This window comes from Ornithorhynchus anatinus, chromosome 13 (assembly GCF_004115215.2).
Source record: "Ornithorhynchus anatinus isolate Pmale09 chromosome 13, mOrnAna1.pri.v4, whole genome shotgun sequence".
In the NCBI taxonomy this organism is placed as follows: Eukaryota; Metazoa; Chordata; class Mammalia; order Monotremata; family Ornithorhynchidae; genus Ornithorhynchus; species Ornithorhynchus anatinus.
In genome coordinates this window covers 21,958,487-21,985,304 of record NC_041740.1, presented here as the reverse complement: position 1 = coordinate 21,985,304, position 26,818 = coordinate 21,958,487, and the positions used below count along the sequence as shown (strand labels likewise).

At 61.2% G+C, this 26,818-nt stretch overlaps 1 protein-coding gene across 1 annotated transcript in view; it reads left to right on the top strand.

Annotated features, from left to right (window-relative positions):
• The first annotated feature begins 664 nt into the window (after nucleotides 1-664).
• The window catches only part of TRDMT1 (tRNA aspartic acid methyltransferase 1), a 61,618-nt gene continuing 35,464 nt past the window's right edge, over nucleotides 665-26,818 (top strand). Inside the window, exon 1 of the mRNA XM_029077543.2 lies at nucleotides 665-742. Within this exon, the coding sequence (XP_028933376.1) occupies nucleotides 679-742 (64 nt within the window). The 5' untranslated portion in view covers nucleotides 665-678. The remainder of the gene's footprint in view (nucleotides 743-26,818) is intronic.

Genomic DNA, 26,818 nt, shown 5'->3' with positions numbered 1-26,818 from the left:
AACGAATGAACGCATGAACGTACGTATGAATGAATGAATGTATGAATGAACGAACGAACGAAAGTATGGAAGAATGACTGTAAGAACGAACGAACGAACGAATGTATGAACGAAGGACTGAATGTATGAATGAATGAATGTATGAAGGAATAAATGAATGAATGCATGACGGAACGAACGAATGAATGTATGAACGAATGAATGTATGTATAAACGAATGAATGAATGAACGTATGAGTGAATGAATGTATGAACGAATGAATGACTGTATGAGGGAAGGAACGAACGAATGAATGACCGTATGAGGGAAGGAACGAACGAATGAATGAGTGTATGAGGGAAGGAACGAACGAATGAATGAGTGTATGAGGGAAGGAACGAACGAAGGAATGAATGTATGAGGGAAGAAGGAACGAACGAATGAATGAGTGAGTGTATGAGGGAAGGAACGAACGAAGGAATGAATGAGGGAAGGAACGAACGAAGGAATGAATGTATGAGGGAAGAAGGAACGAACGAATGAATGAGGCAGGCAGACAGGCAGGGAGGGAGGGAGGGAGCGTGTGGCGAGAGGCGGGCGGAAGGGCGGGCGGCGTCGGGGCGGAGCGGAGCGGAGCGGCGGGGCCACGGCGGCGGAGCGGGAAGGCGGGGCCGGGCGGCGGAGCGGCGGGGGCGGCCATGGCGGCGCTGCGGGTCCTGGAGCTGTACAGCGGGCTGGGCGGCATGCACCAGGCCCTCCGAGGTAGCCGCCGCCCCCCGCGGACCCCCGGGCCCCCCGTTCCCCCCCGTCCCCCCCATCCCCCCCATCCCCGACCCCACTTCCGGTCGCCGGGGCCTGCCTTTTCGGCCCCTCCCGGGCCTTCGTAATCGTAAAAAGAATCATAACGTTGACATCCGTTAAGCCCTTATTAGGAGCGGAGCACCGTTCTGAGCGCCGGGGGAGATCCGGGCTCATCGGGTGGGCCCACGGGAGGCCCCCGGGCTTCATCCCCCGTTTTCCGGAGGAGGTCACCGAGGCCCAGAGAGGTGAAGTGATAATAAGAAGAATAACGTTGGTATCTGTTAAGCGCCGACTATGTGCAGAGCACTGGGCTAAGCGCTGGGGGAGGTCCGGGGTGATCCGATGGGTCCACGTGAGGCCCGCAGCCTTCATCCCCCATTTTCCGGATGAGGTCACCGAGGCCCAGAGAAGAAGAAGAGTAACGTCGGCGTCTGTTAAGCGCGGGGGGGAGATCCGGGGTCATCGGGGGGTCCCACGTGAGGCTCGCAGTCCTCATCCCCATTTTCCAGATGAGGTCACCGAGGCCCAGAGAAGTGAAGCGACCCGCCCACGGTCGCTCGGCCGACAAGTGGCAGGGGCGGGATTCGAACCCAGGACCTCTGACTACCAAGCCCGGGCTCTTCCCACCGAGAAGAAGAACGTCGGTATTAAGCGCCTACTCTGTGCCGAGCACTGTTCTGAGCGCTGGGGGAGATCCAGGGTCATCAGGTGGTCCCGCGTGAGGGCTCCCCCCCCCCCCCCCCGGTCTTCATCCCCGTTTTCCAGATGAGGGAACTGAGGCCCGGAGAAGTGAGCCGACTTGCCCACGGTCACCCAGCTGCCAAGTGGAGTCGGAATTCGAACCCACGACCGCCGACTCCCAAGCCCGGGCTCTTTCCGCCGAGCCACGCTGCCTCTCCGTCATCGTCATCGTGGTATTTCTTGAGCGGCCTGGCTCAGGAGGCAGAGGTCGGGAAGCAGCGTGGCTCAGTGGCGAGGGCCCGGGCTCGGGAGGCAGAGGTCGTGGGTTCGAATCCCGGCCCCGCCGCCTGTCAGCTGGGGGACTTGGGGCCATTCGCTTCACTTCTCTGGGCCTCGGTGACCTCATCTGGAAAACGGGGATGAAGACTGTGAGTCCCAAATCGGACAGTCTCACTACCTGGAATCGACCCCAGCGCTCACAACCGTGCTTGCGCGTATTAAGCGCTTAACGGATATCGTCATCGTTATTATTATTATTATTCACTCTGCTTCAGTTCCCTAATCTGTAAAATTCATTCATTCACTCATTCGGTGCGATTTACTGACCATTTACTCCGTGCCGAGCACTGTACTAAGCACTTGGGAGAGTACAACATAACAACAACCGGACACATTGCTGCCCACAGTGAGCTCACGGGGATCGAGACTTTGAGCGCCGCGCGAGACAGGGATCGGGTCCTACCCAGTTTGCTTTCATCTCCGCCGGCGCTTAGTACGGGGCCTGGCACGTAGTAAGCGCTTAACGAATACCAGAATGATGACATGGGGTTCAGAGGCTCGACAGGAGACTCATCCACGGCTCCTCCCCTGTTCTCTCCCCCTCCCGCCTGCCTTCGGGACGTCTCCACCTGGATTCATTCGTTCAGTAGCATTTAGTGAGCGCTCACTACGTGCGGAGCACTGTACTGAGCGCTTGGAATGTACCAGTCGGCGACAGAGACGGTCCCCGCCCTCCGACGGGCTCACGGTCTAATCGGGGGAGACGGGCGGACGAGAACGGTGGCGATAGATAGAGTCGAGGGGAAGAGCGTCTCGTAGAAACGGTGGCGACTAAACAGAATCAGGGTGACGTACGTCTCATTAAACAAAATAAATAGGGTGATGAAGATGTATTTATTTACTACTATTTATTTTGTTTATTTTGTTTAATGAGATGTGCGTCACCCTGATTCTATTTAGTTGCCATTGTTTTTACGAGATCACAAGGGCCCGCAACCTTGGTGTCGTCCTCGTCTCCGCTCTGTCATTCACCCCGCGCATCCGATCCGTCACCAGATCCCGCCGGTCGCACCTTCACAACATCGCCGAGATGCGGCCTTTCCTCTCCATGCAAACGGCTACCTTGCCGGTGCGAGCTCTCATCATATCCCGACTGGATTATTGCCTCCTCTCGGATCTCCCTTCCTCCCGTCTCTCCCCGCTCCGGTCTGTTCTTCGTTCGGCTGCCCGGATCATCTTCCTACAGAAACGCCATTCTCCTCCTCCCCATTCCCCCTACTCCCTCCCTCTGCTCCACCCCCTTCCCCTCCCCACAGCACTGTGCACATTTGTACATATTATTTATTACTCTATTTTGTTAACGGTGTGTCTATCTCGACCATTCTGTTCATCTTGACGACGCTGAGGCCGGACGGCCTCTGTTTTGTCGTCTGTCTCCCCCCGTTTGGACCGCGAGCCCGTCGTTGGGCGGGGATGGCCTCCGTCCGTTGCCGGATCGTCCGTACCGAGGGCTCGGTCCAGTGCCCCGCCCGTCGTGAGCGCTCATTCGATACGACTGAACGAACGGGAGGGAGGGCGGATAGCCGATCCCCATTTTGCAGTGGCGGAGACCGAGGCCCCGATGGGCGACTCGTCCCAGGTCGCGGAGCGGGCGAGCGACAGTGGCGGGATTGGGATGCGGCCCCTCCGGCTCCCGGCCCCGAGCTCTCATCCGGCCGCCACGTCCCGCTGGTCCCCCCGGACGCCCGTCCCCCTGGAGCGGGATGGACCGTCCCGCCCGCCAACCTCCCCTCTCCATTCCCCACTTTCCCTTCTCCCCCGATTAGACCGCGAGCCCGTCGCTGGGCGGGGACCGTCTCTCTCTGTCGCCGGATTGTCCGTTCCAAGCGCTTAGGACAGTGCTCTGCACGGAGTAAGTGCTCAATAAATACTATTGAATGAGTGAATGACCCGGCCCGCCCGGCCCTGGGCCGGCCAATCTCTCCCGCCACGTCGGGGTTCCTCGAAGCCTTCGCGGCCTCGTCGATCGCAGCCACAACCTGGAGATGGTTCAAAGCCCTACTGAGAGCTCACCTCCTCCAGGAGGCCTTCCCAGACCGAGCTTCCCCTTTTCCCTCTGCTCCTCCCCCTCTCCCTTCCCCTCATCCCCGTGCTCATTTCTATCTATTTTTATTCCCCTGTTTATTTTGTTAACGAGGTGTCCGTCCCCTCGATTCGATTTCTCGTGATGATGTCGTCTCGCTTTCGTCCGTCTCCCCCGATCAGACTGCGGGCCCGTCGTGAGGCAGGAATCGTCCCCGTCTGTTGCCGAATCGTCCGTTCCGAGCGCTTAGTACAGCGCTCCGGACATAGTAAGCGCTCAATAAATGAACGGATGAGGCTCACGGCGGCTCCGTGACTCGAGCCGTTATTCCTCCGACCCCCCAGTTGTACCGGTCGTATGTCTCGGCTCCTTCTCCAGAATCCCGATCCCAAAGTGTCGGGGCCAGAGCGGCACACGGGGTTCCGGGTGCTGGGGCGACGCGGTTTACGCGAGGACGAAATCGTGCCTTTTAGCTGATTTTCTCTATCGTCCGCGGTGGCGCGAGATCCTCGACTCCTCCCGCGTCGGACCGGTGTCGAACGACCGGACGCCGGAGGATCTCTCGTCCGCGTTTTGCCGAGTACCTGCGTCGGAATGTGGAGGGAGATTTCTCCACGCTGCATTACTCTCGTCCTCGCCGTTCTCCTATAACGCGTGTTTTCGCCGTGGGTTTTGGATAAAATGCTTCTGGGGAATTTGGGAACGCTGTGCCGACGATGGGCGTCCCCCTGCGCGGAATGCCTGGTGCGGTCTTGGGGGAGAGAGTTGCGTACGTGGGCGTGGTGACCGTCATGGCGGGTGACGTGCGTGAATCATTTGTATATATTTTTATTACCCTGTTTATTTTGTTAATGAGATGTCCAGCCCCTCGATTCTATTTATTGCTATTATTTTCGTCCGTCCGCCTCCCCCGATTAGACTGGAAGCCCGTCGGTGGGCGGGGACGGTCTCTACCTGTTGCCGAATTGTCCATTCCGAGCGCCGAGTACAGTGCTCTGCACATAGTGAGCGCTCAGTAAATACGATCGAAGGAACGAATCGACTGTAGCGTGCGTTTTCCTTCGTGCTGCTTTCGACTGGAATGAAATCCACGCATTAGGATCCCTGGCTCCCCACAAGGCTCAATGGCCATTTTTTGGCCCGTTCGGGCCTTGAGGACTTTTTAAGACTTCTTCCCATCTCATTTTGAATTCCTTTTTGGCGTGGTAAGGTGGACTAGAAATTCTCATGTATTTCTTTTTTATTTTTTTGGTATTAAGTGCTCACTGTGCTCCAGGCACTGTATTAAGTGCCGGGGTAGATGCAAGATGATCGGGTCGGACGCTGTCCCTGTCCCACGTGCGGCTCACGGTTTTGTCCCCTATCCTACAGAGAAGTGAAGTGACTCGGTCGCGCAGCGGACGAGCGGTGGAGTCGGAATTAGAACCCAGGTCCTCTGACTCGCCCGGCCAGGGCTCTGGCCACTGGGCCGCCCTGATTCTCTATTTTGAAAGTATTCTGAAAGCATTCCTTCAACTCTGCGTGGCAAATGCGTGGTCAGTATTAAAAAACCAGCACCGTCAGTTAATCGTAATCCTTCGAGCCCCACGCGGGAGAGGGACTGCGATAAAGAAGGAGCGCGGCGAAGCGGATAGGGCACGGGCCTGGGAGTCGGAAAGTCCCGTGTTCGAATCCCGGCTCTGCCACTTGGCCGCCGTGTGGCCTCGGGCGGGCCGCTTCCCCCAGTGCCTCGGTGGCCTCATCCCGAAAATGGAGGTCGAGACGACGACGGGCCCCCCGTGGGACGGGGATCGCGTCCAACTCGATCGGCTCGTATCCTCCTCCGCGCTAACCCCTGGCATTCGTTCAGTCGTACTTATTAAGCGCCTACCGCGTGCAGGGCATTCATCCAGTAGGACTCACTGAGCGCTTACTACGTGCGGAGCGCCGCACTAAGCGCTGGGAACGGCCGATCCGGCGACAGTTAGAGACCCTCCCCGCCCGACGCCGGGCTCGCGGTCCAGTCGGGACACCGTACTGAGCGCCCGGGAGAGTACGATACGACAGTAAACGGACTCGTTCGCATTCCCTGCCCTCGGCGTGCTTGCGGTCCAGAGGGGAGGGTGAAGACTAATGTAAATAAGCGGGTCAGAGACGCGGACGCAAGCGCCGCGGGGCTGGGAGGTCGGGGATGAACGACGACGGGAGCGAGTCGGGGCGACGCAGAAGGAGCGGGAGAAGAGGAAAGCGGAGGCCTCTTGGAGGAGATGGGCTTCGAAAGCGGGGAGGATCGCGGGCGGATCCGAGGTGGGAGGGCGTCCCGGGACGTGGGCGAGGGAGTCGGCGGCGAGATAGACGAGACGGAGGGACGGCGGGGGGTTAGCGTTCAACGAGCGACGGGTTTAGGCCGGGTTAGAAGAGGAGAGTAGCCAGCGGGGAAGAGTTGGGGGCGGGACGAGGTCCCCGGGTGTTTTAAAGCCAACGGGCGAGGCGTCTTTGGGGGAGTGGGGAAAGGATCCCGAAGGTGTCTGGAGGAAAACGATCGGGACAGCAGAGAGAGGCACGGGACAGCAAGGGAGAGATAGGAAGGCGGGATGGGAAGGGCGACGCTACCGACGTAGCGGTTGGAATGGAGAGGAAAGGACCGACGGGACGGATCGACCGTGGCGGGTGAAGGAGAGGAAGGGGTCGAGGTCGACGCCGAGGTCACGGGCTCGTGAAACCGGAAGGATGGCGCTGCCGGCTTATAATGATGGGGAGAGTCCCCGCGGGGAGGACGGGGCTTGGGCGGGAAGCGCTTGACGACGGGAAGCCGCGGATGGAACGCGGGCCCGGGCGGCAGAACGGTGTGGGCTCCGATCCCGGCTCCACCGCTCGCCTGCCGTGTGGCCTTGGGTGGCTCGTTCCACTTCCCCGTCCTTCCGTTACCTCATCTGTAAAATGGGGGTTGAGACCGTGAGCCCCCCTCCCCCCCCCGTGGGACAGGGACTGCGTCCGACCTCATTTGCTCGTGTCCACCCTGCGTTTAATACGGGGCCCGACCCGTAGTAAGCACTTACCAGATACCGCATTTCTTACTGTTACCGTTTGATTAACCTGCGTCTACCCCAGCGCTTAGAACAATGCTTGAGAAATAATAATAATAATAATGTTGGTATCTGTTAAGCTCTTACTATGTGCAGAGCACTGTTCTGAGCGCTGGGACCCGCGTGAGGCTCCCAGTTCGTCCCCATTTTGCAGATGAGGCCCAGAGAAGTGAAGCGACTCACCCGCGGTGAGTGGCAGAGCCGGGACTCGAACCCACGACCCCTGACTCCCAGGCCCGGGCTCTTTCCACTGAGCCCCGCTGCTTCTCCGTCAATCGCTCGTCTTTAGCGAGCGCTCAGAGCGAGCGGAGCACTGTCCTAAACGCTTGGAGGAGTTCAGCACGCCATAAGAGACGTATTTCCTGCCTAGAGTGAGCTCGCGGTCCGGAGGGGGAGACGGACATTAATATAAATGAAGAGATTGCGGCTAGGTCGTGGGTTCGAATCGCGGCTCCGCCACTTGCCAGCCGTGTGACTGTGGGCGAGTCACTTCTCTGTGCCTCAGTTCCCTCATCTGTAAAAAAAAAAAAAAAAAACGGGGATGAAGACTGTGAGCCCCACGTGGGACAACGTGATGACCCCGTGACTACCCCGGCGCGTAGAACGGTGCTCTGCACACAGTAAGCGCTTCACAGATGCCAACATTAAGTGCCGCGGGGCAGAGGGGGGAGTGAATAAATTGGGCGCGTCAGGCCGGTGCAGAAGGGAGGGGGAGAAAAGGAAAGGGGGGGCGTAGTCAGGGAAGGCTTCTAGGAGGAGATGGGCCTTCAGTAAGGCTCTGACGAGGGAGACTCTGTCGGATATTCATTCATCCAATAGTATTTATTGAGCGCTTACTACGTGCAGAGCGCTGCACTAAACGCTTGGAATGGACGGTTCGGCAACAGATAGAGACCGTCCCCGCCCACTGACGGGCTCGCGGTCTAATCGGGGGAGACGGACGGACAGAAACAGTAGCGATAAATAGAATCAAGGGGCTGGACGTCTCATTGACAGACTAAATAGGGCAATACAAATCTATACGGACGAGCGGACGAGCACGGTGCAGGGCGATCCAGGCGAGAGGGCGGCGGCGGGGTAGGCGAGATTGAGGCACGGTGAATAAGTTGGCATTCGAGGAGCGAAGCGATGCGGGTGATTGAGCAGGAGGGTGATTGAGCGGTCTAAAGCAGATGGCGAGGAATTTAATAATGATAACGTTGGTATGTGTTAAGCGCTTACCGTGTGCCGAGCACCGTTCTAAGCGCTGGGGTGGATGCAGGGTAATCGGGCCGTCCCACGCGAGGCTCACGATCTTAATCCCCCTTTTCCAGATGAGGTAACGGAGGCACAGGGAAGCGAAGCGACTCGCCCACGGTCACCCAGCTGACGGGCGGCGGAGCCGGGAGTCGAACTCGCGACCTCTGACTCCGAAGCCCGGGCTCTTTCCGCTGAGCCGCGCTGCCTCCCCGCAGTTTCCATTTGCGGAGGCCCAGGGGCCACCGTGGAGGGTCTCGAAGAGTGGGGGACCGCGGCCTGAAAGTTTCGGTGGGAAGACGGTCCGGGCAGCAGGGTGAAGTGCGGCCCGGAGGCGGGAGAGACGGGAGGCGGAGAGGTCGGCGAGGGAGGAGGCCGAGGCGGTAATTAAGATGGGAGGGGATGTCCGTCCATTCGGTTGCGTTTACCGAGCACTGTACGAAGCGCTCGGGAGAGGACGGCGCAACAATAGACGCATCCCCTGCCCACAGGGAGCTTAGGGTCTAGAGGAGGGGACGGAGGCGGCAGTAAATACGAATAAATTACAGGATTTTACAAAAACGTAGGGCTGGGTCGGGGGTAGAACAAAGGGAGCGATTCAGGGTGACGCAGAAGGGGAGTGGGAGAAGAGGAAATGGGGGGGGGCTTAGTCTGGGAAGGTCTAAATGAGTTTTGAGGCGCTGGAGAGTAATTGTCGGGTGTTCTTCCCCCCTCCCAGCCCCACCGCACTTACGTACCGTAGTTTTATTTATCTGTAGTGGTTTCTTTCTCGTCCCTTAGACCGCCAGCTCTCTGTAGGCAGGGAGCGGGTCCATTTATGGTCGCGTCGTAGTCTCTCGAGCTCTTAGCGCTGAATGAGTGACCGGATAAGCGCTTGGATCAATTCGGCGGCGGTTCGCTAGATCGACCCCGTGGAGTCACGGATAAGGCCAGCGCTCCGGGCGTGTGGGTCGGGAAGGATGGCGGTGCCGTCTACGGTGAGGTCGGGGGGAGGACACGGCGAAGGTGTAAAGATTTCCGACGTGTCGCGTTTGAGCTGACGGCGGGCTATCCGGGCAGGACTGTCTTGAAGGGCGGAGGAGATGTGCCGCCGCAGGGCTGGAGCTGGAGGTTTCGGCGGCATCTGCCCGGAGGTGGGAGTCGCAGCCGTGGGAGAGGATGAGTTCTCCGAGGGATGGGGAACGGAAGGGGACGCGGGACCGAACCTCCAGGGACCCCCCCCCGAGATAGAGGGGATGGGAGGCAGGGGAGGAGCCCGAGGACGAGCGGCGAGAGAGAGGAGAAGCGGGAGAGGACCGTGGCGGCGGAGCCGGGGTGGGATTATATCTCCGGGAGCAGAGGGGTAGAGAGGGTCGACGGCGTGGCGGGGAAGGATGAAGACGGAGCGGCGGCCCCTGCATTGCAGGGGCTCATTGGAGAACCCGGAGAACGTTTCTCTGGAGCGAAGGGGACGGAAGCCAGATTGGAAAGGGTCAGGGAGAAGAGGAACTCGAGACGGCGGGTGTAGACGACTCGCCCGAGGAGTGCGGAGAGCGGCGGCGGGAGGGAGGGCCCGTCACACGGTAAGCGCCGGACGAAGAACACGGTTATTAAGCACTGTATTGTTTTAACGAGATGTTCGGCCATCCCCTCGATTCTATTTATTGCTGTCGTTTTTGACCGTCGGAGGGCAGGGACCGTCTCCATCGGTGACCGATTTGTCCATTCCAAGCGCTCAGTACAGTGCTCTGCACACGGTAAGCGCTCAGTAAATGCTGTCGAGTGAGTGAGTGAACTGTAATAATGATAACGTCGGTACTTGTCACGCGCCTACTATGTGCCGAGCGCTGGGGGAGATGCGGGGTCATCGGGAGCCACGTGAGGCTCCCGGCCTTCATCTCCGTTTTCCAGATGAGGAAGCTGAGGCCCAGAGAAGCGAAATGACTTGCCCACGGCTGCCAGGTGGCCGAGCCGGGATTCGAACCCACGACCGCCGCCTCCCCGGCCCGGGCTCCTTCCGCTGAGCCGCGCCGCCTCTCTGATCCAGCGGAGTTGGTAGGCGCGTGCACCACGTAAATACAACTGATCTGTTACTCGGAGCTGGAAAAGCCCTGGCCTCTTGAATCTCATTCCTCCGGCGGTGCCCCGAAAACCGAAACGTTCGATAACGATGATAACGTCGGTGTTCGTTAGGCGCTTACTACGTGCGGAGCGCCGTTCTAAGCGCTGGGGGAGATACGGGGTCATCGGGTGGTCCCACGTGGGACCCACGGTCCTCCTCCCCGTTTTCCAGATGAGGTCACCGAGGCCCAGACAAGTGAAGCGACTGGCCCACGGTCACCCGGCTGCCGCGTGGCAGAGCCGGGATCGGAACCCGCGCCCTCTGACTCCACCGAGCCACGCGCTGAAGTAGAAAGGTAACAGAGTGATGATGATAATGTTGGTATTGGTTAGGCGCGTACGGCGCACCGCTCCGAGCGCCGGGGGCGATGCAGGGTCATCGGGCCGTCCCACGTGAGGCTCGCAGTCTTCGCCCCCATTTTCCAGACGAGGTCACCGAGGCCCAGAGGAGGGAAGCGACTCGCCCACGGTCACCCGGCTGCCGAGCGGCAGAGCCGGGGATTCGAACCCACGGCCTCCGGCTCCCCAGCCCGGGCTCTTTCCCCTGAGCCGCGCGGCGTAACTCAGATTCAGGTTTCCGTCGCCGTGTACGGCGGTCTGCGTTTTAGGACCATCGGACGATCATTCTGGTCATTTGAAATAGGCCCATCGGGTGGGTCTCAAAATGCCGACCGGTCCGGCACGCGGCCGTCGCCGACTTATCGGACGGGCGCCGCCACGATCGCGTTTCCTGAGTGCCTTCCGTCAGGCGAGCAAGGGCCCGGGCTTCGGAGTCGGAGGTCACGGGTTCGACTCCCGGCTCCGCCACTCGGCAGCCGGGTGGCCGTGGGCGAGTCGCTTCGCTTCTCTGGGCCTCGGTGACCCCGTCTGGAAGACGGGGATCGACCGTGAGCCTCACGCGGGACCACCCGACGACCCCGTATCTCCCCGGGCGCTTGGAACGGTGCTCTGCACGTAGTAAGCGCTCAACAGATGCCAACGTTATCGTTATTATTATAATAGGAAAAAGCGGAGATGGCAGACGCCATCCCTGCCCCCCCCCCCCCGAGGAACTGACAAGGAGGGACGGACGTTAAAATAAACTAGAGGTGGCGGAAGAAGTGGCCGGGAGGGAGGAGAGGTCCGTAGGAAACGGGCGGGTTATCGGACTCCTCAGAGGGCGCAGATGCGGAGGCGACGTAGGAGGGAGGAGGAATAGGGAAGCATTAACGTCATTATCGTTTATCGTGACGATGCGGTTTTGGTCCGTCCGTCTCCCCCGATTAGACCGCGGGCCCGTCGTGGGATTGTGATTGGCCGGATTTCGAAGGCGGGGAGAGCTGATGGACCGGCAGAGGTCGGCGGGGACGGAGCCCCGGCCCAGGGGGCGGAGGGTCGGCGGCGACCCGGGCGGAACTGAGGTTAAATGGAGTGGGTTTGGCCTTAGAGGACTCAAATGCGGGGGTTGGTGTGGCGCAGGACGTCGGCAGGCGGACGTAGGAGCGGGAGGACCCGTCGAGGACCTTAAATCTAATGGCGAAGAGTCGGCGTTTGATGTTAGAGGAGCGGCGCGGCTCAGCGGAAAGAGCCCGGGCTCGGGAGTCGGAGGTCACGGGTTCGAATGCCGGCTCCGCCGCGTGTCAGCCGGGTGACCGTGGGCGGGTCGCTTCGCTTCCCCGGGGCTCGGTGACCTCGTCTGGAAGACGGGGATCGACCGGGAGCCTCGCGCGGGACGACCCGACGACCCCGTATCTCCCCCGGCGCTTAGAACGGTGCTCTGCCCGGCGTAAGCGCTCAACGGATGCCCACCTTATTATGGAGGTGCCGCGGAGGCGGAATCGACGGGATCCGTCCACTGACCGGCCGTGATCTTCCGCCCTCCGCCGTCGCTTCTCCCCGCCCCCGCCTTCCTCCGCTCCCGTTCGCGCCACTCCCGGACCGACTAGATGCGAATTTTCCGACGTCACGTGAGACCCTCAGCGAACCGTTGGGACCCCGGCTCCGATCTCTCGAGCGGGATACGGGGCCCGGCGGCGCGGGATCCTCCCGCCGCCGGACGTCAGAAACGGGGATCGCGTCGGGGCCTCGCCGAGGGCCCCGGTTTTCTCAGAAGAGGGAAATAGAGCAAGAGAAATAACTCTCGTTCATTTGCCTTCCGCCACAGATTTCCCGTGTCTCTACGCGGGTTTTTTCACCGGTTGAAACGCGCACCAAAATTAGCGAGAGGGATTGCGGGATGGGCTGGCGGGTGCTTTTAAAGAGTAGGTTAGGCTTCCTTCCGGGGAAATGAAGACACTTCAGCTGGCTGAGTGCTTTTCAAAGCCACGGACTCTCCCTCCTAAGAGCCGCCAGCGCGACGATCGGGCCGCGGTGGCGGTCGTTGGGTTCCCGGAGCGATCTTAGAGGACGAAGAGTGTAACGGACGCAGACGGCGACCCTGAAGGACGGTGTGAAAAGGCTGACTTCTACGGTTTCCTTTTCACGCCACGGAACCTTCTCTCGACAGAATTCCGAGGCGGCGCGAACGATTCAGTAAGAACGCGGTCGCTTAAATACGCGCAGCGGTTCGGCGACCCGAAGGGGTCTGCCGTCCTTTGCGTATCCCCGCTGTTGTCTGATTTGGAGGGAGTCTCGGATCATTTCTCACCGACCTGCGTAGGATCCAAATCCCCACTTTCCATCGCCGATCAGTCGGGTCTGCCGAAGAACTGGTGGCTCTGGGGGGTATTTTTTTTTAACCCACGCCGAGAAGCAGCGTGGCTCAGCGGAGAGAGCCTGGGCTTCGGAGTCAGAGGTCACGGGTTCGACTCCCGCCTCTGCCGCCCGTCAGCCGTGTGACCGTGGGCGAGTCGCTTCACTTCTCTGGGCCTCGGTTGCCTCATCTGGAAAACGGGGATTAACCGTGAGCCTCACGTGGGACGACCTGCTGACCCCGTGTCCCCCCCGGCGCTTGGAACGGTGCTCTGCGCATAGTAAGTGCTTAACAAATACCAATTATTATCGTACTTCTTTACGACCAGTTGAACTGGGCCATTTTAATCACAGAAGTCAAAGTCGAAGAGAGGAGCTCCTCGCGTGGCGTCGGCGCGGTCGAACGGGGCTTAGCTCTTTAGGGCGATGACCTGAAGCGGTATCCGCCAGAGTGCCTTGGCCGGGCGGCGAGGGGCTCTGGTAGTCCGCGTGGCTGGAATTCCTCCATTCCCGTCACGACGGACGAATTCCTGGAATCTCTGGGATCATCGCGGAGGTTCTTAGTGGCCGAGCGAGTCGCCGCATTGCCGAGCGGCTCTGGACGCGTTCCCCCGCCCTTTCCTTTCGGAGATTCTGAATCGCAGTCGACTCCAAATCCAGTCTCCAAATCCCGGTCTGGTCAGTCGGTCAAGGGCTGGTATTTTTTGAGCCCTCTCTGGGTGCAGATTACTGGACCCGGTGCTGGGGAGAATTCAATAAAATGGAGTTGGGGGACGTGATCCCTGCCCTCAAGAAGCCTACTGATAATAATGTTGGTATTCGTTAAGCGCCTACTCTGTGCAGAGCACTGTTCTAAGCGCTGGGGTGGATACGGGGTCATCAGGTGGTCCCGCGGGAGGCTCACGGTTAATCCCCGTTTTTACAGACGAGGTCACCGAGGCAAGGGAGAAGCGAAGCGACCCGCCCACGGTCACACAGCCGCCAAGTGGCAGAGCCTATGCAAAGTGAGCGGCTTCCGGGGACCCCCGAAAAAACCGGGCGACTGGTTTTCGGATCGTCCCTCGGCTTCAGAACGTTTGCTGGAAGCGGCCCCTTGCCGAGGCGACCTGGGCGCTATCGTCCCCCCCCGCGCGGGCCGTGGGGCGGAATCGCTCGAATGATGATGGCGGTATCTGTTAAGCGCCCACCCTGCGCGGAGCGCCGTTCCAAGCGCCGGGGGAGACACGGGCTCATGGGGTTGGCCCACGGGAGGCTCCCGGTCTTCATCCCCATTTTACAGATGAGGTCACCGAGGCGCAGAGAAGTCAAGCGACTGGCCCGAGGCCGCACAGCCGACGAGTGGGTTCGAGCCCATGACCCCTGACTCCGAAGCCCGGGCTCCTGCCACCGAGCCCCGCTGTTCTTGCAGATGAGGTGACCCGAGGCGCAGAGAAGCGAAGCGACTCGCCCACGGTCACCCAGCTGCCGAGCGGCAGAGCCGGGGGTCGAACCCGTGACCTCCGACTCCCAAGCCCCGGGCTCTTTCCGCTGAGCCACGCTGCTCCGCCCGTACTTCCCCAGAGGTTCCAGGGAAGACCCGTGCCGGGCAAAGTTCCCGGACGTTCTCTTACCGTGGCGTGAGAGAGAAGGCGGAGCGGAGAGAGGACATTCCTTGGCTGGCCGCCCCAAGAAAGTCACAGGACAGACCAAAGGAAGCCGCGTGGCCCAGTGGGTAGAGCACAGGCCCGGGAGGCCGAGGACGTGGGTTCTAATCCCGGCCCCGCCACCTGTCCGCTGCGTGACCCTGGCTAAGTCCCTCCAGTGCCCGAGGCCTCGGTTACTTCGCCTGCATATCGGGGATTAAGAAAGTACCAGCTAAACTGCGACATTTGTTAAGCGCTTACTGTGTGCAGAGCACTGTTCTGAGCGCTGGGGGATACAAGGGGATCCGGTTGTCCCCTGTGGGGCTCGCAGTCCCGATCGCCATTTGGCAGATGAGGTCACCGAGGCACGGAGAAGTGACCCGCCCAAGGTCACACAGCTGACGTGTTCATTCCAAGCGCTCAGTGCAGCGCTCTGCACATAGTAAGCGCTCAGTAGATGCTATTGAATGAATGAACGACTAGCGGCGGAGCCGGGATTAGAACCCATGACCTCCGACTCCCGAGCCGGGGCTCTTTCCACCGAGCCACGCTGCCTAAGACCCCGAGCGTGGGTCGGGGACCGTGTCCAACCCGATTATCTCCTATCTTCCCCGGCGCGTCTTACAGCGCCTGGCACGGAGTAAGCGCCTAACGAACACCGGGGGGGGGGGGGGGGGGGAAAAGAGAAAAGAATAGTAATGTCGGTATCCGTTAAGCGCTCGCTACGTGCCGAGCACCGTTCTAAGCGCCGGGGTAGACACAGGGGAATCAGGTCGTCCCACGTGGGGCTCACGGTCTTCGTCCCCGTTTTACAGACGAGGCGACTGAGGCCCAGAGAAGTGAAGCGACTCGCCCAAAGTCACACAGCTGGCGAGTGGCCGAGCCGGGATTCGAACCCATGAGCTCCGCCTCCCGAGCCCGGGCTCGTTCCACCGAGCCACGCCGAGAAAAGGCGGTGGAAGAAGACATTCAAACGGTGCCTCGAACTGAGAGTCGAAGGGAGATGGCGGGGTTCGTCTCCCCTGTGATATCTCTCAGGGTCCAGGTTCCGATTTTCCTAATCGCAGGGCTAATGATGATAATGACTCTGCTAATCGTGAAGTGCTTACTGTGTGCCGGGCACCGGACTAAGCGGCGGGGTGGGTAATAACAGTAATGACGATGTTGGTATTTGTCGAGCGCTCACCATGTGCCGAGCACCGTTGTAAGCGCCGCGGTGGATACGAGGTAATTCCGTTGTCCCATGCGAGGCTCCCAGTCTTAATCCCCATTTTACCGACGAGGGAACTGAGGCACCGAGAAGTGAAGTGAGTCGCCCAAAGTCCCGCAGCTGACAAGTGGCGGCGCCGGGATTAGAACCCGCGACCTCCGGCTCCTAAGCCCGGGCTCTTTCCACCGAGCCACGCCGGGGTTGGACGGAGTCCCCGTCCCGCCCCCGGCTCTCCGTCTCGATCGCCGTTTTACAGACGAGCCGACCGAGGCGCAGAGGGGTGAAGCGACCGGTCCGGGGGCTCACGCGGCGGGCGAGCGGCCGAGCCGGGATCGGAACCCGGGTCCGCTGAATCCCGGATCGGCGCCCCGTCCGCTCCGCCCCGCCGGGCCGCGGTGCGTTTGCCAGATTCGATCGGAGAGGGCGTTTCGATTCCAGCGTTGGCCCTCCGGTCCCTATTTCGGGCCGGGTCTCGTTTTAGGGGTCGTCGGTTCCGCCGACTCGCGAGGTGCGCGCAACATTTCATTTCCCGGATGAGGATTTTACAGAAAGCCACGCGTTTCGAGCCCTCGTCGCACCCAGGGCGATTTACGTAAGTGGCCGTGAAAGAATTCTCATTACGGCAGGGTGAATCAAGCGAAGTCCTTCGGAAGCGGAAGTTAGTCCGGTGACGAAGTCGGCGCGGTTTTAAGCGGCGTTTTGCCGAGGCGGTATCGGAGGGTCACGGTTCAGACGGGACCGGCCGGGAATTTTTTTTCGCATCCGTTCAATAGTATCTACTGAGCGCTCACTCCGTGCGGAGCACTGTCCGAAGCGCTTGGAATGAACAAGTCGGCACCAGATAGAGACGGTCCCTGCCGTTTGACGGGCTTACGGTCTAATCACAGTCAGCTTTTATGTAGTTTTTATATATAAAACCTTTTCTGTATATAAATACTTACGCAGGGTCCCGCAGCCGGTGAGCCGGGTACGTGTTTATACGTACGCCGAGCTGGGAGCTGTGCGGTCCTGTAACTGTAAATCTATAAAAGCTACATATATAGAAAAAGAGTTTTTCTATATATCGTTAGTTTTTTTCTACGGCGAGGAAGTCGAGAGACGGTGGCGGCGTTTTATGTCCCGGGCGACGAGTCCCCACCCGTTCTCTCGCCGTGGTTAAATCCGGTCGACGGCTCCGGATCCGCGACTCGAGACGGGCCGGCGGTTAAATCGAGTTACGTTCGGCCTTCCGAGAGGCCCTTCCATCCCTCCCCTCTTTGCCCGTCGGAGGGTAGTAAGCGGTCTCGGGGTCTCTGGGCAGAACGTCCGTCGGAATTCCCCCTTCGGGAATCCCGATGAGCCGGCCCCGATTCGGCCGCGGAAGCCCGAGGATCTCGCCGATCGATGGCGCCGGCTTTCCAGGCCGAGGGGTCGGTCCGTCCGTCCCGACGTAGCTGTCGAGCGCTTCCTCTGCGCGGAGCGCCGTGCCGCGCGCTTGGAACGGACAATCCGGCACCAGAGAGAGAGAGAGAGGGACCGTCGCTGCCCGTCGACGGGCTCCCGGGCTGATCGGGGGAGACGGACAAAGACGAGCCGGTTTAATCGCGGTGAACGGAATCGAGGGGAGGGACGCCTCACTGACGGAATAGAGAGGGAAATAAAAATACGGGGCGCTTCACGGATCGAGAGGGCAGCCCCCTGCACGTCCCCGGGGGGCCGGGAATCACCCGAGCCCCTCTTGACCCCGTCCGAAGCAGCGTCCGCGGCTTAGAGGCCGCACGCGGGCTCGGGAGCCAAGGGGAAGTGGGTTCGGATCCCGGCTCCGCCGCCTGTCTGCTGGGTGACCGTGGCCCGGTCGCTTGACTTCTCTGCGTTCCCTCGTGTGGAAAGTGGAGATTGAGACCTCGAGCCCCACGTGGGACAACCCGCTTAGCTCGTATTCGTTCAGTAGTAGTTACTGAGCGCTTACTAGGTGCAGAGCGCCGTACTGAGCGCTTGGAATGGACAGATCATCTACCCTGGCGCTGAGAGCGTAGGAAGCGCTCTCCGTCCCTTACTTTCCCTTCTCCCCCGATTAGACCGCGAGCCCGTCAGCGGGCGGGGACCGTCCCTCTCTGTTGCCGGACTGTCCATTCCGAGCGCTTAGTCCGGCGCTCTGCCCGTAGTAAGCGCTCAGTAAATGCCATCGGATGAACGGACGGATGGATGCCATTATTATTATCACTATTGCCTCCAGATCCAAATGCAAGGGCGAGGGAGGAGGAGTAGGGGAAAGGAGTAGCCCCCTCGGAGGAGATGCGATTTTTTTTTTTTTTGAATACCAGACAAACTGCGCCCTGATTAGATTCAAGCCGGTCGGAGCGGACGCGGTCCGTGTCCCTCGCGGGATTCCCAGTCGTTCTCCCGTTTTACGGATGAGGTAACTGGGGCGCAGAGAAGTTAAATGACTCGCCCGAGGTCACGCGGCAGCCAAGCGGCCGCGCGGAAGACGGAGCCGGAGGGAGTTGGAGGGCCCGGTTCGGCGGGGGGACGGACGCGATCGAGCGGCGGCGACCGGGTCGGCGTCGGAGAAGCGAAGTCGGCGGGCGGCGGCGTCCTGGGAAGTCAGCGAGTTCCGCCAGGAAGGGGAGAGCGGCCCGTGTCCTTCAGAGGGGTTAAGGAGATTCTTGATGGGACGATGGATGGGCAGGCGCTGGAGGTTTTAGAGGAGTGAGGAGAAATTGAACTTGGTTTTTTCTTAAAAAAGACGACGCGGGCAGCAGAACGTCATCGTCGTAGTGGTGGTGATGTTGTTCGGCGCTTACTCTGTGCAGAGCGCTGCTGTAAGCGCTGGGGTAGATACAGGGTCATCAGGTGGTCCCACGTGAGGCTCCCGGTGAATCCCCATTTTCCAGACGAGGTCACCGAGGCCCAGAGAAGTGAAGCGACTCGCCCACGGTCACGCAGCTGACGAGCGGCGGAGCCGGGATTCGAACCTATGACCCCCGACCCCCCCCCCAAGCCCGGGCCCTTTCCGCTGAGCCACGCCGCTTCGGGAGAAAGGGAGGAGGCCCGTACGGTGTTCGATCTGGGCTTGGATCGGCCGTCTGGATGGAGAGGAGAGCTTAGATGTTCAGCGCTTCGGGAGGGGCGCGCGGCGCGTAGTGACGGCTCAACCGATGCCATGAGGAACGGCCGTGCTGTGAATGGAGGAACATCGGGATTTGGTCGCGGATCAAGTGTGAGGAAAAACTTCTCACTCTAGGCCTCGAGGCTCTCCGTCCCCTCGCCCCCTCCCACCTCTCCTCCCCTCTCTCTTTCCGCCGCCCGCCCCGCACGCTCCGCTCCTCCGCCGCCCGCCAACTCGCCGTCCCCCGGTCCCGCCCGTCCCGCCGTCGATCCCCCGGGCCGCGTCCTCCCGCGGTCCCGGGCCGCCCTCCCGCCTCGCCTCCGCCAGACTGATTCCCTTCCCCTCTTCGAAACCCTACTTTAAACTCGCCTCCTCCGCGAGGCCTTCCCACGCTGAGCTCCCCTTCTCCTTCTGCTCCCTCTACCCACCCCTTCACCTCTCCTCAGCTAAGCCCTCTTTCCCCCCCCCCTTCCCTCTGCTCCTCCCCCTCCCCTCAGCGCCGTGCTCGTCCGCTCCACCGTGTATATTTTCGTTACCCTATTTATTTTGCTGATGAGATGTTCATCCCCTCGATTCTATCTATCTGCTCTTGTTTTAATGAGACGTTCATCCCCCCGATTCTGTTTATCGCCTTGGTTCTCGTCCGTCCGTCTCCCCCGGTTAGACCGTGAGCCCGTCGGAGGGCGGGGACTGTATCTGTTACCGACTGGCCCATTCCAAGCGCTTAGTACAGTGCTCTGCACGTCGTAAGCGCTCGATAAATGCTACTGAACGAATGAATGAGCCAGTGAGGATTTATTTTGTTAACGAGGGGTCCGTCCCCTCGATTCTGTTCCTCGCGGTTGTCTCGTTTCCGTCCGTCCGTCTCCCCCGATTAGACCGGGAGCCCGTCGCTGGGCGGGCCGCTCTCTGTTGCCGAACCGTCCACTCCCAGCGCTCAGTACGGTGCCCTGCGCCGAGTAAGCGCTCGAAACGTCCCGCCGAACGAATGAGAGAGGTGATTCGAGGAGCAGGCCGAGGTTAAAGGCGTGAGGGGCAGAGGATGGTGGGGCTCTCTGCGTGACGGGGAGGACGGGGTTTGAACGGAAAGACGAGGAGTTGTGTTTCGGGCGCGTTTAGTCCGCGGCGGCGGCGGGATGTCCAGGGGCGTCCTCCCGGCCGGTCTTTCCCACTCTCCGCGACTCGTCCTTGGAAGGGGGAGGAGGAGGACGAGGGTCGGAGAGGAGGCGCCGGGAAGGGTTGGGTGCGAGGCTCCGCGTCGCGTTCATCCGTAGTCGATTTTAAAGTCTCTCTCCCCCTCCGGCGCGTGAGCTCAGCCCCCTCTCCCTCTGCTCCTCCCCGTCTCCCTTCCCCTCCGCCCCGTGCTCCTTTGTAGATCGTTTTCCGACCCTATTTATTTTGTTAACGAGGCGTCCGTCCCCTCGATCCCATTTGCCGCGATTAAGCCGTCTCGGTTTTGCCCGTCCGCCTCCCCCGCTTGGACCGGGAGCCCGTCGATGGGCAGGGACGGTCTCCGTCTGTTGCCGGGTTGTCCGTTCCAAGCGCTCGGTAATAATAATGTCGGTATTTGTTAAGCGCTTACTCTGTGCAGAGCGCCGTTCTGAGCGCTGGGGGAGATACAGGGTCATCGGGTCGTCCCACGCGAGGCTCACCGTCAGTCCCCATCTTGCAGATGAGGTCACCGAGGCCCCGAGAAGTTAAGCGACTCGCCCGCCGTCACCCGGCTGACGAGCGGCAGAGCCGGGATGCGAACCCCCCGACCTCCGACTCCCAAGCCCGGGCTCTTTCCACCGAGCCACGCTGCCTCTCGCGGAGTGAGCGCTCAATAAGTAGCGTCGGATGAATGAGTAAGCTCCTTGTGGGCGGGGATCGTCTCTACCTGCTCCTTCGATTGGCTCTCTCCCAAATGCTCAGCACAGCGCCGCGCACACCGTGAGCACTCCCTGAAACCTGCCGATCGATTGATAGCGACGGCCCGAAGGCGGGGGGAGAGGCGGGACTGGAAATGGACCACGGGGAGGTGGCGGTCGGACCCGTAAACCCGTCGGTGGGCAGGGTGGCCGAATTGCCCGTTCCGAGCGCTTAGTCCAGTGCTCTGCACGTAGTCGGCGCCCGAGCAATACTGCGGAATGAACGAACGGACCTCTGGGAGCGAATGAGTCCTCCAAGGGAGGAGGCGGAGATGCCAAATAGACGGGGATCCAGAACTGAGCCCGGAGGGAGTCCCGCGGGCCGGAGGAAGAGATCCGGAAGCCGGAGCCATCGAGGAGCCAGGAGAGGACGGCGGCGGCGGGAACGGTCCGCGGTGGCCGAAGGAGCTCCGGGAGGTCGGAGAGGATCAGGACGGAATAGACGTCGTCGGTTCCGGCAGGACGGCGGTCGCCGGCGAGAGAGAGCGGCCGTTTCTGCAGAACCAAGGGGGCGGGAGCCGGATGGGAGGGGGTCAGGGAGGTAATGAAGTGGAGGCAGAAGACGGAAGCAACTCAATCCCGTTTATCGAGCGCTTACGACGCGCGGAGCACCGAATGAAGCCCCCGGGAGGGTGCGATACGACAGACTCGGCGGACACGTTCCCCGCCCCTAACGGACTTGCGATCCGGAAGGGGAGAGAGACGTCAGTGTGGCGAACTGATGCGTAATATATCACCTGCGGAAGCGCCGTGGGGTTTGGGGCGGATCGATTATCGGATGTCCCAGTTGGCGCGCAGATGCACTGCGGGAAAGAGAGCGAGCCCGGCGACGGGAGGCCTCCTCGGCTCTAGTGATTCCCTGAAGGTGGAGGATCGTGGTCTGGCACGCGTGGAAGGGAGGGAAGGGTGTCGCAGGCGAGGGAAAGGAGTCGGCGGTGAGATAGACGAGGTCGGTAAGAGCAGGCCGGCGGTAGGGGACCGGAGCGTGCGAGCTGGGAGGTCGGAGATGTCGGGGATGGGCGAGGTGAGATGGGCCGAGCCGACGGCCCGCTTTAAACTTGATCGGATCCCATCCGTTGAGCGCTCACCGCGTGAAGGGCCCCGTCCTGAGCTCTCGGGAGAATACGATGCAGCGGAGTCGGTAGCCGTGTCCCCGGCCGCTCGCTCAAGGCACCGGGAGAGGAGCGGGAGGAGGGAAATGGGGAGACGATCGGAGGGAGCCGCCGGCTCGGGGGGGGGCGTTCTTCCGGACTGGGGATGCGTGAGCGCGTTGGAGAGCAGTGGAAGGAAAAAGGGAGGAGCCCCCAGTTCTCTCCGTTTTCGAGGCCCTCCTGAAAATCCCGTCTCCCGGACGCCTTCCCCGATTGATTGCTCATCGCCCGACCTCATTTCCCCTCCGGCTGCCATCCGTGCCTCTCCGCACCGTCCGGGCACTTAAACTCCGGCCCCCGTCCACCCCCGGCACCCACATCCGTACCTTTCCACTCTATCACTCCCTCCCGTTGTACTTGATTTTACCCTCTGTCTCCCCCACTAGCTAGTAAGGGAGGAATCGGGTGAAGCCGTTCCACTTAGGCGCCCGCAGTCTGCCCCCAGACACGGCCGACCGACGGACGCCCCTGCGCCTTATCCGCCGCGATAAGGGAGCCGCTAAGCTCGGCCGGAAGAACGTGCACGTCCTCGCGTTTCGCGTGAAAAGCGTTCTCGCGGCCCGTTTTTCCACTCTCCGCGATTTCCGGAAGGCCGGCCCCTCCCGCGACCGTCACCTGAAACCGTCGCTCCCCTCGCGGCCTCGGTTCCTCCGATTCCCGAGAGGTCCATCCGAGTTTCCGTCGGACGGGCGGAGAATTCTCCAGAATTCCACCCCTCGGTCCGTTTTGCCAAAAAACTGCCCTCCTCTGTGGCCGAGAAACCAGACGGGGCGTAACGTGCAGGTCCGTCCTTCCCAGAAATCGATATCCGGTTTCTCGGTTTCTCGTCGCCGTCAACCCGGCCAACAGACCCTTCCGGGAGCCGTTAGGACCTGGCCCTCCGTCGGATGCCGCACGGTCCCGGCTCTGTGGCGGCCGCATTCGCGCCGGCGGGGCGCAGATGTAGAAACGAACGAGCCGACCTCTGTCTAAAGCTCCGTTGCCGACGCCCAGGTAAAAGACGAACAATCAGCGTTCGGCGGTGGTGAGAGTCCGAAATGAGCGGTGCGCAAAAATGGCTCCCCGAGCTCTCTTGGATGGACTTCCTTCGGCGTAGCGTGACCTCTTCCTCGCCGTACGGCGAAATCGTCCTATAATGAGAGTATTTATTCTATCGATTCGGAGCAGGATGCCCTCAGAAGGGTAGAGAGCCCGAGCGGTCCGGCGTGTTCCCCCGTGGCGGGCGGTCTGGGGCCCGGCGGCCCCCCGGCCCGGAAGGGCCGACCGCGCCGGGCGGCGGAACGGCTCGTCGGGCTGCTTTCCCGCGGCGGTGGCTCGGCAACCGGTCGGTCTCCGTCCGGGGAGTTCACGCCCACGTCCGTAGCCCCTCGGCCCCCACGCTGAAACCCTCGCTCTGAACAGTAGCGCTGGATAATTAGGGTTATTCGTTAAGCGTGAGGACGGTGGCGGATGCAGGGTAGGCGTGAATCCCCATTTTCCAGCTGAGGCCCAGAGAAGTGAGGTGACTCGGCCGAGGTCACCGAGCAGGGGAGCGGCGGAGGCGGGACCGGGACCCGCGGCCGGGCCCTTTCCACCGAGCCACGCCGCTTCTCTCTGTTGGGCGCTTACCGTGTGCGCGGCGCGAGAGGAGCGGGAGACGCACGGTAAAATCAGTTATAGGTATTTACTCAGGTGCCCGAAGGGGGAATATCAAGTGCTTCGACCGCGTAGGCGACGCACGGGGGCGGGTAGGGGAAGATGAGGCCTTCCCTGACTGAACCCTCCTTTCCCCTCCTCCCTCCTGCGTCGCCCTCCTTTACTCCCTGTACTCATCCCCCGTCCCCGCCCCGCGGCGCTTGCGTGCCCGTCCGTAATTTCAGTTTGTGTATACGGACCGATCCGTGTAATACGGTGATAATGCGTAAAATGCAATCCGACCCACCCTAGTGGAATCATCTTGGAATCTGCTGCGATAACATGGTGCGGTAGAGAAGCGGCGAGGCTCGGTGGAAAGCGCCCGGGCTTTGGAGCCGGAGGCCATGAGTTCGAATGCCAGCTCTGCCGCTTGGCAGCTGCGTGACGGTGGGCGGGTCCCTTCGCTTCTCTGGGCCTCGGTTCCCTCGGCTGGAAAACGGGGAGCCCCCCGTGGGACAACCTGATTCCCCTGTGCTCCGCACGTAGTAAGCGCTAAACGAATACCCACGTCGTTATCGTTATTACTAATAATAAGTGATGCAGCGTCTCACCGACCTTGTAATAAGGACGGGTGACCGGAGGGAATAGGGGCTAGGTCGGAGGAGACGTGATCTGACTAAGGCTTCGGCGGCGGAGGGGGTCCCGGGCCGGAGACGGTAAATCAGTCGCGTCGCTCGAGCGCGACTGTGTGCGGAGAGTTGTGCTGAGCTCTCGGGGTGGACGGCACATCAGCGCCACTTGTCAGCCGTGTGACTTTGGGCAAGTCACTTCGCTTCCCGGCGCCTCGGTTCCCTCATCTGTAAAATGGGGATGAAGACCGTGAGCCCCACGTGGGACGACCTGCTTCCCCCGCGTCCACCCCAGCGCTCAGAACGGCGCTCGGCACATAGCGAGCGCTTAACGAACACCGACTTTCCCCGCCCGCAGCCGCCTTCTAGGGGGAAGGAGGATGCGGAGAAGGGGTTGTTGCACATCGGACGCGATGGACTCGGGCTTCTCATCCCGTCTGTGCCCCCGGACCTCGGGCGCGGCGCTCAACCTCTCTGCGCCTCAGTTTCCTCGCCTGTAAAGCGGGGATCCCGACGGGGAGCTTCACGTGGGACGGGACGCGCGGAGCGGGCACTTAATAAATACCGTAAGGAAAGGAAAGGACATGACCCGCGTGGCAAATACCGTAAAAAAAAAAAAGGGGAAGGACGTAACACGCGGAGTAAGCGCTTAATAAACACCGTAAGAAAAAAAGGGGGGGGGGGGAGGCAGGAGGCCGGGAGAAGGATGGTTCAGTAGACAAGGGATAGGATAAGCGTTTGGATCAGCGGAGCAGCAATTCGGACGGGCCACTTGGATCTGCGGCCTTTATCCACCCCTCCCTCAGCCCCACAGCACTTAACGGACATATCGGTAATTCGTTTATATCAGTGTCTGCCCTCCCTGCTAGACTTGTAAGCTCGCTGTGGGCCGGTCTGCCGGTTATTATATTTTATAATATCAAATGATGACATCAGAAGGTAACGGAAAACTGTTATTATACTGCAGCCTCCCGAGCCGCTGTTACAGGGCTCCGCACGGGTCGACCCTCGGGAGACACCCTCGACGGAGGGTTAGCGGAGAGGGTGGGTTTCTAGCGACGTCGCGAATGTAGGACCGACGGGATGCGGGTCGAGGGAGAGTGATGAGCCGCGGGCGATCCCGAGATGGGGAGAACCGGGTTGGGTGGAAAGGGAAGGAAGCGGTGATTCGGACGGGTTTAGTTCGAGCGGCGATGACGAAAGGGAGTGGGAAACGGCAGAGGAGGAGAGGAGTCGGGGCCGGAGAGGGAGATTTGGGAGTCCTTCGTGTCGATGTGTTGGTCGAGGCCTGGGGGACCGAGGAGATTCTCCCGAGGGGGAAGAGAACGGGAGCGAGAACCGGTCACCACGGTGAGAGGTGCGGAGGAGGAGCCCGTGACCCGGGGCGGCCGGGGAGATTGGAGGGACACCAGAAGAGGACGGTCTCGGCGGAGCCGGAGTCCGCTAGCGTTCGGAGGAGGAGGTCGGTCCGCGGCGCCCGAGGCAGCCGAGCCGTCGAGGAGGATTGGGACGGCGTCGCGGCCGTTGGGTTTGGCGAGGAGGAGGTCGCCGGTGACTTGCGAGAGGGCGGTTTTCCCCGGAATGACGGGGATCGGAGAGGATCGGAGGAGAGGAAGCCGGGGGGCTGCGGGTGGGGAGGGTTCGCCCGGGGATTTGGAGGGCGATCGGGTGATTAAATCAGAGGGAGGTGGTCGGGGTTTGGTTTCGGGGACCGGAGATGGATGAACGTCGTAATAACGATAACGTCGGCACGTGCAGAGCCCCGTTCTAAGCGCCGGGGGAGACGCGGGGTCATCGGGTGGTCCCGGGTGAGGCTCCCGGGCTTCATCCCCATTTTCCAGACGAGGTCACCGAGGCCCAGAGAAGCGGAGCCGCCTGCCCACGGTCACCCAGCCGACACACGCCGGGATTCGAACCCGTGCCCTCGGGCTCCCCAGCCCGGGCTCTCGCCACCGAGCCGCGCCGCTCCCCGCGGCGAAAGCAGCCGTGGGAAGTGACCGGTCGAAGGGGGAGCTCGGGGAGGGAGGGGGAGGGAGGGGAGGGAGGGGGCGGATTTTGACGGGAGGCGGGTGATCTCTTGAGATTTTCCCGGGAGGGACGGAAGGGTCAGAGAAGAAGGCAGGAGAAGGGAGGGCCTGGGGAGGAGCGGGGCAGATCTCGGGGAGAATCACGTCTCGTGGTTTCAATTTTGTCGATAGAATACGTGGCGGGGTCGTTAGGGGTGAGAGACGGCGGAACAGCGCAGGCGTGTAATCCACCTCAGATATTTTCACCGCCGAGGACGAGAGTCACATCGCCTAGCATCTCTGGGGTTTTCCTCCGCGAAGACAGAGGCCATCTGGTTATCAGCGATTCAATTACCGGTATTCACGGCCCAGGTCGCTTCCCCAAAACCTCGCCCCGCGCGCATCTCCTTGCCCCTCGGAAACCCCCGACTGTGGTCCAGCCCGTCTCCGCGTCCCGTAGAGACGTCCGACCGTCGTCGCCCAGGCCCCCCGGGGGGCGTGGCCCGGCGGGGAGAGGACGGGTCCGGGAGTCGCGGGGACCCGGGTTCCGATTCCGGCCCCCCCCCCCCGGCTCGTCTCCCGTTTGACTTCGGACAGGTCGCTTGACCTCTCCGCGCCTCCGACGCGTCATCACGGGGAGCCCCGCGCGGGACGGTTGCCGCGTCCGACCCGATCAGCCTCTGTCTGCCCCAC